Source organism: Rhinopithecus bieti, unplaced genomic scaffold (genome assembly GCF_001698545.2).
Source record: "Rhinopithecus bieti isolate Rb0 unplaced genomic scaffold, ASM169854v2 scaffold_33432, whole genome shotgun sequence".
NCBI lineage: Eukaryota > Metazoa > Chordata > Mammalia > Primates > Cercopithecidae > Rhinopithecus > Rhinopithecus bieti.
In genome coordinates, this window is record NW_016814481.1 from 1,229,069 (window position 1) to 1,239,035 (window position 9,967).

Below are 9,967 nucleotides of genomic sequence, written 5' to 3' on the forward strand. Positions count from 1 at the left end.
AAGACTAGAATGGCCTGGAAGAAGGGAAGAGGACTAATATTTGTTGATACTCACTGTGTGTCAAATATTGTTTCGGTTCTTTTACGTACAACAAAATAACATAGATAAAAATTTACCGAGTGTTTACTTTGTTCTACTGGATGAAGTTTGCATCTCAGTTTATTAGAGCCTGGTATGGTTTGACCCTGTGTCCCTACCTAAATCTCATCTTGAATTGTACTCCCATAATTCCCACGTGTTGTGGGAGGGACCCGGTGGGAGATAATTTGAATCATGGGGGCAGTTTCCCCCATACTGTTCTCGCGGTAGGGAATAAGTCTCACGAGATCTGATGGTTTTATCAGGGGTTTCCGCTTTTGGATCGTCCTCATTTTTTTCTCTTGCTGCCACCATTTAAAAAGTGCCTTTTGCTTGGGAGGCCGAGGCGGGCAGATCACGAGGTCAGGAGATCGAGACCATCCCGGCTAATACGGTGAAACTCCGTCTCTACTAAAAAAATACAAAAAATTAGCCGGGCATGCTGGCGGGCGCCTGTAGTCCCAGCTACTTGGGAGACTGAGGCAGGAGAATGGCGTGAACCCAGGAGGTGGAGCTTGCAGTGAGCCGAGATGGCGCCACTGCACTCCAGCCTGGGCGACAGAGCGAGCCTCCGTCTAAAAAAAAAAAAGTGCCTTTTGCCTCCCGCCATGATTCTGAGGCCTCCTCTACCATGTGGAACGGTAAGCCCATTTAAAACTCTTTTTCTTCCCAGTCTCGGGTGTGTCTTTATCAGCAGCCTGAAAATGGACTAATACAATCAGTGATACTAATTATCTATCACTCATTTCTCAGATATTTGCCTTCCCATACTTTGCTGCCCCTAAAGACCAAAGATCTTTTCCCTTCTCCAAAATTTATCATTCTTTGTCAAAAATGCTGTTGTTCTAAACTACCTCTTTGAGAATGCCTCATTCCCTGGGTATCTCCCGTGTATATATGAAATATACATGTTAATAAACTTCTGTTTACTTTTTCTCTTATCTGTCTTTTGTTATACGGGTCCCAGCTACCGGAATGGTAGCGGGAAAATTATATTTTTCTCCTCTACAGACCCAAAGACATTTTATTAAGGAATCCAGCGCAGGCTTGCTCCATGAGCTCAGTGTCCCTTGGGGCAGGGCAGGGCATCCTCTGAGACACTGTCAGTACCTTGGATTCAGTTTGGTCAATCCCCACGAGGAAGAGGAGGTGGGCCAGGAAGAGGCAGATCGAGAGCTGCAGATGCAGTGAGGTGCTGGTGTTCTGGATGGCTTTGCACAGGAGGAAGGTGAGGGCCGCCACGAGGAGGCACAGCAGAGACAGGCTCAGCCCCACATAGGTGATGATAGTCAGCACAGGATCCTCCTCCTGGGACCGAGAAAAAGAGTTCACAGTTATGCTTTCCTGCGCTGGGATTATGGCTCCCTCCTTGAACTGGGGCATCCTAGACGCAGGCACCAAGCCCGGTAGTAGTGTGTGGCCGTTAGACTTCTGATGTAGATTGCTAATGTAGACTGCTAATATAGACTACTAATATAGATTGCTAATGTAGATTGTTAACGAGATTGTTAACGTAGACTGCCAATGTAGATTGTTAACGTAGACTGCCAATGTGGATTGTTAACGTAGACTGCCAGTGTAGATTGTTAATGTAGACTGCTAATGTAGATTGCTAATGTAGACTGCTAATGTAGATTGCTAGACTGTCTTTTTTGTTTTCAGCTTTATTGAGGTGTATACTTAATGTACCAAAAATTGCACATATTAAATGTATACATTTTGATGAGTTTGGACATATGCATAGGTAGGGCGGCAGAATATGTCACCATCCCCTCAAAAAAAGTAGAATGGCAGTTACCAGAGGCTGGGGAGAGGAGAGAGAGAGAACAGGGAGCTGTTTAAGGAGTGGAGTTTCAGTGTTGCAAGATGAAAGAGTTCTGGAGATGGATGGTGGTTGATGATTGCACAATATAAATGTACTTTACTGAACTGCATATACATTGAAAAATGGCTAAGATGGTAAATTTTGTGTTCTGTGTATTTTGCCACAATCTTTACAAAGTGTTTTTTGGGCCATGGTATCTCACACCTGTAATCCCAATGGCTTTGGGAAGCTGAGGTGGGAGGATTGCTGGAGGCCAGGAGTTCAAGACTGGCTTGAGCAACAAGTGAGACTCCGTATCTAAAAAAAATAAGCATTTTTGGCCGGGCGCGGTGGCTCAAGCCTGTAATCCCAGCACTTTGGGAGGCCCAGACGGGCGGATCACGAGGTCAGAAGATCGAGACCATCCTGGCTAACACGGTGAAACCCCGTCTCTACTAAAAAATACAAAAAACTAGCCGGGCGAGATGGCGGGCGCCTGTAGTCCCAGCTACTCGGGAGGCTGAGGCAGGAGAATGGCGTAGACCCGGGAGGCGGAGCTTGCAGTGAGCTGAGATCCGGCCACTGCACTCCAGCCTGGGCGACAGAGCGAGAATCCGTCTCAAAAAAAAAAAAAAAAAAAAAAACATTTTTGTATGCAGAGGGCTTGTGCTATGCAGTACCAGTTTGATCACAGAGCTCATACTAATGATGGGATTTTAAAAACTTTTTTAAGTTCAGAGATACATATGCAGGTTTTTTACACAGATAAACCGCTGTTGCGGGGGTTTGTTGTACCGATTATTTTGTCACCCAGGTATTAAGCCTGGTACCCATTAATTGTTTTTACTGGTCCTCTCCTTCCTCCCGCCCCCACCCTCCGATAGGCCTCAGTGTCTGTTGTTCCCCTCTTTGTGTCCATATATTCTCCTCATTTAGCTCCCACTTATAAGTGAGAATGCGAGTATTTGGTTTTCTGTTCCTGCGCTCGTTCACTAAGGATAATGGCCTCTGTCTCCATCCATGTCTCTGCAAAGGACATGAGCTCATTCTTTTTTATGGCTACATAGTATTCCATGGTCTATATGTACCATATTTTCTTTATCCAATCTACCATTGATGGCCATTTAGGTTGATTCTGTGTCTCTGCTATTGTGAATAGTGCTGCAGTGAACATACATGTGCATGTGTCTTTGTGATAAAATGATTTATATTCCTTTGGGTATATACCCAGTAATAGGATTGCTGGGTTGAATGGTAGTTCTATTTTCAGCTCTTTGAGAAATTGCCACGCTGCTTTCCACAATGGTTGAACTAATTTGCAATCCCACCAACAGTGTGTGTTCCTTTTTTTCTGCCACCTCACCAGCAGCTGTTACTTTTTCACTTTTTAGTAGTAGTCATTCATGATGTGGTTAAAGTAATCATGTGTTTTCTGAGACCGAGTCTTGCTCTTTCACCAGGCTGCAGTGAAGTGGCACGATCTCGGCTCACTGCAACCTCTGCCTCCCAGGTTGAAGCAATTCTCCTGCCTCAGCCTCCCGAGTAGCTGGGACTACAGGGGTGCGCCACCACACGTGGCTAATTTTTGTGTTTTTAGTAAAGATGGAGTTTCACCATGTTGGCCGGGATGGTCTTGATCTCCTGACCTCGTGATCTGCCTGCCTCAGCCTCCTAAAGTTCTGGGATTACAAGTGTGAGCCACTGTGCCTGGCCCGGTCATCATGTTTTTGCCCTGGAGTCCTACAGTCAGAGCAACTGAGGTCAGCCATGTAGACACTGCGTACCTGTGTGAATGATCGCCCAATACACACCCTGAACACCAAGGCTCAGGTGAGCTTCCCGGCTGACAACACTTCACATGCGTTGTCATAAGTCATTGCTGGGAGAATTAACTGCATCTGTGTGACTTTCCTGGGAGAGGACACTGGAAGCTTGCACCAGGTTTCTCCTGGACTTCTTATCTTGTGTCTTTTCCATATGTTGATTTTTTTTTTTTTTTTTTTGAGACAGAGTCTTGCCCTATCACCTAGGCTGGAGTGCAATGGCATCATCTCAGCTCCCTGCAACCTCCGCCTCCCAGGTTCAAGCTATGCTCTTATCTCAGCCTCCTGAGTAGCTGGGATTACAGGCATGTACCACCATGTTCAGCTAATTTTGTATTTTAGCAGAGATGGGTTTTGCCATGTTGGCCAGGCTGGTCTCAAACTCTTCTTTTTTTTTTTTTTTTTTTTTTTGAGATGGAATCTCACTGTGTCACCCAGGCTGGAGTGCAGTGGCGTGATCTTGGCTCACTGCACGCTCTGCCTCCCGAGTTCACACCATTTTCCTGCCTCAGCCTCCCGAGTAGCTGGGACTACAGGCTCCCGCCACCACGCCCGGCTAATTTTTTTGTATTTTTGTAGAGACTAAAATAGTATTTTTAGTGTTAGCCGGGATGGTCTCGAGCTCCTGACCTTGTGATCTGCCTGCCTCGGCCTCCCAAAGTGTTGGGATTACAGACATGAGCCACCGCGCCCGGCCTCAAACTCTTGATCTCAGGTGATCTGCCCATCTTGGCCTCCCAAAGTGCTGGGGTTAAAGGCATGAGCCACCATGCTTGGCCTTTTTTCAGTTTTTTTAAAAATAGCACTTATTACCATTTAGTAGGGGCTCAGAAAGTATTTGCTGGAAGAATAAAACATTTACATCATACCTGGCTGGTGAGGGCCATCAGGACAGCGAAGCTGGACAGGTGACTGCAATTACACATGGTGTGACTCTTGTTCACGTGTATCAGGAAGCAGCCATCCCTGGACCACAGGCCTCCCTGCTTTGTGGTCTCCCAGTAGACACAGAAGACCTTTTTGATACTGTGGTTCGTCTGAAAATAGAAAGGGCTCATTGTCTTTGTCTTTTTTTTTTTTTGATATGAAATCTCACGTTGTTACCCAGGCTGGAGTGCAGTGACTCAGTCTCGGCTCACTGCAACCTCCGCCTCCTGGGTTCAAGGGATTCTCCTGCCTCAGCCTCCCGAGTAGCTGGGGTTGCAGACGTACACCACCACACCGGGCTAATTTTTGTATTTTTCGTAGAGACAGGGTCAACTATGTTGCCCAGGCTGGTCTTGAACTCCTGGATTCAAGCAATCAGCCTTCCCTTGCCTCCCAAAGTGCTGGGATCATACAGGCATAAGCCACCGCATGCAGCCAGCTCATTGTCTTTCTCCTCAGGAGGGACAGTTCTCAGTGTTGGCCTATGCCAGGGTGCCACCTGCTAAGGCACCTATGCCAGGGTGCCACCTGCTAAGGCACCTATGCCAGGGTGCCACCTGCTAAGGCATCTGTGTGAAGTGTGACTTAGGTGATTTCTGTTTTGTTTGTTCGTTTTTGAGTCAGGGTCTCATTCTGTCGCCCAGGCTGAAGTGCTGTGGTGCAATCACAGCTCACTGCCGCCTTGACCTCCCTGGCTCAAATGATCCTCCCATCTCAGCCTCCACAGTAGCTGGAACTGCAAGTGTGCACCACCATGCCCAGCTAACTCTTGTGTTTTTAGTAGAGATGGGGTTTCAACATGTTGCCCAGGCTGGTCTTGAACTCCTGGCCTCAAGCAATCCTCCTGCCTTGGCCTCCCAAGATGCTGTGGTTATGGGCATGAACCACTGCACCTAATTTCTATTTTATGTGGCCACCAGGACTCCCGATCAATAACCGCAGCTCTTTTGGGATTTCATGTAACATAAAATAAAGCAAAGTCTCCCTGGGAACGACAGTTTCAAGAGATTTCATTGGTTTTAGAACCTTACCCCAACCATGGGAGTAAAAAAAAAAAAAAAAAAAAAAAAAAAAAAAACCAGTGGAGTCTGAAGCTCACATAATGTTTTTCCCTAAAGTCTCTCTAAGCCAAATGTCCCTGGTTGTTGTATAATCAATTTTGTCTCTGACTCCCTTACATCACGGTAATTGCTCATGCAATGAGAGGCATGGTATAGGAAAGAAATGTCATGAGGAGAGAGATTAAAATTAGCCTTTGAAGCCGGGTGCAGTGGCTCACGACTGTAATCCCAGCACTTTGGGAGGCCAAGGTGGGTGGATCACCTAAAGTCAGGAGTTGGAGACCAGTCTGTCCAACATGGCCGGACCCCATCTCTACTAAAAATACAAAAATGGGCCAGGCGTGGTGGCACTCGCCTGAAATCCCAGCTACTTGGGAGGCTAAGGCAGGAGAATCGCTTGGGCCCGGGAGGTGGAGGTTGCAGTGAGCTGAGATTGCACCACTGCACTCCAGCCTGGGCAACAGATTCCGATTCCAAAAAAAAAGAAAGAAGGAAGGAAAGAAAGAAAGAAAGAAAGAAAGAAAGAAAGAAAGAAAGAAGGAAGGAAGGAAGGAAGGAAGGAAGGAAGGAAGGAAGGAAAAGAAAAGAAAGAAAGAAAATAGAAAAGAGGCTGGATGAAGTTCATACTTATTATTTCAGGGTTTTAAGAAGTTGAGGTGGGAGGATTGCTTGAGGCCAGGAGTTTGAGACCAGCCTGGACAACATTATGAGTTCCTCTTGCTACCAAAAGTAAAAAAATTAGTGGGGCGTGGTGGCACACACCTGTAGTTCCAGCTGCCAGGGAGGCTGGGGAGGCTGAGGTGGGAGAGTCCCTTGAACCTAGGAGTTCGAGGCTGTAGTGAGCTATAACTGTGCAACTGCACTCCAGCCTGGGCAACAGAATGAGCCCCTTTCTCAAAAAAGTTAAAGATATAGGTCAAATTAACTTTAATAGGAAATTTTATTTAACCCACTATATTCAACATAGTATCTTTTAAATAGATCAGTATAAATTAATAATATAATCAGCATAGATATTATCAAGGAGATATTTCACATTCTTTTCTTCTTTTCTTTCTTTTTTTTTGAGACGGAGTCTGGCTCTGTCGCCAGGCTGGAGTGCAATGGCGCGATCTCCGCTCACTGCAACCTCTGCCTCCCGGGTTCAAGCGATTCTCCTGCCTCAACCTCCCAAGTAGCTGGGACTACAGGCACGTGCCACCACGCCCGGCTAATTTTTGTATTTTTAGTAGAGATGGAGTTTCATCATGTTGGCGAGGATGGTCTCGATCGCTTGACCTGGTGATCCGCCCATCTCAGCCTCCCAAAGTGCTGGGATTACAGGCATGCCTTTTCTTCTTTTGTTTTTTTGTTTTAATTTACTTCTTTTAAAATTTATTTTAATTTATACATTATAATTGTGTCTATTTATGGGATACAGTGTGATGTTATAATTTTTGTATTTGCATACAATGTAGAATGATTAAATCTAATTCTTTTTTTTTTTTTTTTTTTATTTATTCTTATTGGTTCTCTGAACTTCCTGGATCTGTGGTTTGGTGTTTGACATTGGTTTGGGGAAATTCTCAGTCACTTCCCTCCCTCCCTCTTTTCCTTCCTTCCTTCCTTCCTTCCTTCCTTCCTTCCTTCCTTCCTTTCTTCCTTCCTTCCTTTCCTCTTTGTTTCTTTCTTTCTTTTCTTCTTCTCCTTCTTGTTTTTCTTCTTCTGATAGAGTCTTGCTCTGTGCTCCAGCCAGGAGTGCAGTGGTACAGTCATAGCTCACTGCAGCCTCCAACTCATGGGCTCAAGCGATCCTCTTGCCTCAGCCTCCCAAGTAGTTGGAACTATATGAGCATGCCAACAATCAAGCTAATTGTTTTCTTCTTATTAAGTCTTCAAAGGGTGATTTACAAGATGTAAATCTGGAATTACTGTCTTCAAAATCTCGATTCAGACCAGCCACATTTCAAATGCTCAATAGCGACAGGTCCTCCTGACTATGACCCTGAACAGGGCGGGTCTAGAACCACAGCCTGGGATGATACATACATTGTTTGGCCTGCCTCCTTGAGACCTGGCAAGCTCAAATCACACCTATGACCCACCTTCACGTGCTGGAAAGTCAGCGTCACAGACTTGGAGAGAGACACGTTCCTTTTGGGTCCAATAGCAGCACTCACTACCTGAGAGTTCAGAAACACTCGCTCTTTCTCATCCGTCTCTTCAAAAAAAGTTGCATTTATGATGTTTCCAAGAGAAGAATATGAGATAAAGGCAACGGCACTGGGACCTGAGGAAACAGAAAAATTGAATCATTTTTCTTTTCTTTTCTGTTCCTTTTCTTTCTTTCTTTTTTTTTTTTTGAGATGGAGTCTCGCTTTTGTCGCCCAGCCAGGCTGGAGTGCAGTGGCATGATCTCGGCTCACTGCAACCTCCGTCTCCCAGGTTTAAGTGATTCTCCCGCCTCAGCCTCCAAAGTAGCTGAGATTACAGACACACACCACCATGCCTGGCTAATTTTTTGTCTTTTTAGTAGAGACAGGGGTTTCACTATGTTGACCAGGCTGGTCTGGAACTCCTGACCTCAGGTGATCCACCTACCTTGGTCTCCCAAAGTGCTGGAATTACAGGCATGAGCCACCGCGCTCAGCTAATTTTTGCATTTTTAGGAGAGACAAGGTTTCACCATGTTTGCTAGGGTGGTCTTAAACTCCTGACCTCAGGTGATCTGCCTACCTTGGGCTCCCAAAGTGTTGGGATTACAGGTGTAAGCCACCATGCCCAACTCAAAAACTGAATCTTTAAAAGCGTCTCCAAAGCCAGGCAAAGTGGCACTACCAGTGACTTGGGAGGCTGTAATCCCAGTGACTTGGGAGACTGAGACTAGAGGATCATTTGAGCCCAGGAGGTTGAGACTGCAGTGAACCATGATTACACGGCTGCACTCCAGCCTGGGTGACAGAGCAAGATCCTGTCTCAAAAAAAAAAAAAAAAAAAGTGAATTGTATTCAGTGGCATTGAGTACATTCACAATGTTTTCATCACCTCTATGTCGTTCCAAAACATTCTCATAACCTCCAAAAGAGAGCCCATTCCCATAAGCAGTCCTCACTGAGCCCCTGGGAACCACCAACCTGCTTTCTGTCTCTGTGAGTTCACCTATTCTAGACATTTCATATAAATGGAATCATACACTGTGGCCTTCTATATCTGCCGTGTTTCATTCAGCATCATGTCTTCAAAGTTCATCCATGTTGTAGCATGGATCAGTGCTTCATTCCTTTTTCTGACCAAATAATATTCCATTATATGGCTATACCACCTTCTATTTATCCAGTCTTTCACTGATGGACATTGGAGTCATTTTCATTTTTTGGCTATTTTGAATAATGTTGCTGTGAGGACAGTGTGTTCTTACGTATATTAATTTTTTTTTTTTTTGAGACAGAGTTTCCCTTTTTTTTTGCCCAGGCTGGAGTGCAATGGCGTGATCTCAGCTCACTGCAACCTCCACCTCCAGGGTTCAAGTAATTCTCAGCCTCCCGAGTAGCTGGGATTACAGGCACCCAGCACCACACCTGGCTAATTTTGTATTTTTTAGTAGAGACGGGGTTTATCCATGTTGGTCAGGCTGGTCTCGAACTCCCAACCACAGGTGATCTGCCTGCCTTGGCCTCCCAAAGTGCTAGGATTACAGGCCTGAGCCACTGCACCTGGTCTGCCATTTTTTAGAAGAGTCATTCGCAGCTGGAGCTTAAATCCTGTGATCTCTGGAGGGTTCGTTATAACAGAGTGCTGGGGCCAGGCAAGGTGGCTCACACCTGTAACCCCAGCACTTTGGAAGACTGAGGGAGTGGATCAGCTGAGATCAGGAGTTCGAGACCAGCCTGGTCAACATGGTGAAACCCCCATCTCTACTAAAAATACAAAAATTAGCTGGAGGTGGTGGTGCATGCCTGTAATCCCAGGTACTTGGGAGGCTGAGGCTGGAGGATCGCTTGAACCTGGGAGGCGGAGGCTGCAGTGAGCTGCGATCATGCCACTGCACTCCAGCCTGGGTGACAGAGTGAGACTCCATCTCAAAGACAAAAAACAAAAAAAACAAAAACAAAACAAAACAAAGAATGTTTTCATACAAACAACCCACTTTTTGCATTTTGTGGAACCATCAAAGTCTGGTAACGCTGAGATGATGAATAATAATTATTTCTTCTTACAAAGGCTGTAGGTACTATGGACACCCTGGCTTGAATCCCTGGGATTCTTGGTTTCTTTTTTTTTTTTTTTTTTTTTTT

At 45.6% G+C, this 9,967-nt stretch overlaps 1 protein-coding gene across 1 annotated transcript in view; it reads right to left on the reverse strand.

The window, feature by feature from the left end:
* ADGRE3 (adhesion G protein-coupled receptor E3) overlaps positions 1-9,967 on the reverse strand; it is a 70,069-nt gene that overhangs the window by 23,839 nt on the left and 36,263 nt on the right. The window contains exons 6-8 of the mRNA XM_017851219.1: positions 7,778-7,962; positions 4,575-4,742; positions 1,189-1,386 (exon numbers count right to left, since the gene is read on the reverse strand). Coding sequence (XP_017706708.1) covers positions 1,189-1,386; positions 4,575-4,742; positions 7,778-7,962 — 551 coding nt within the window. The remainder of the gene's footprint in view (positions 1-1,188; positions 1,387-4,574; positions 4,743-7,777; positions 7,963-9,967) is intronic.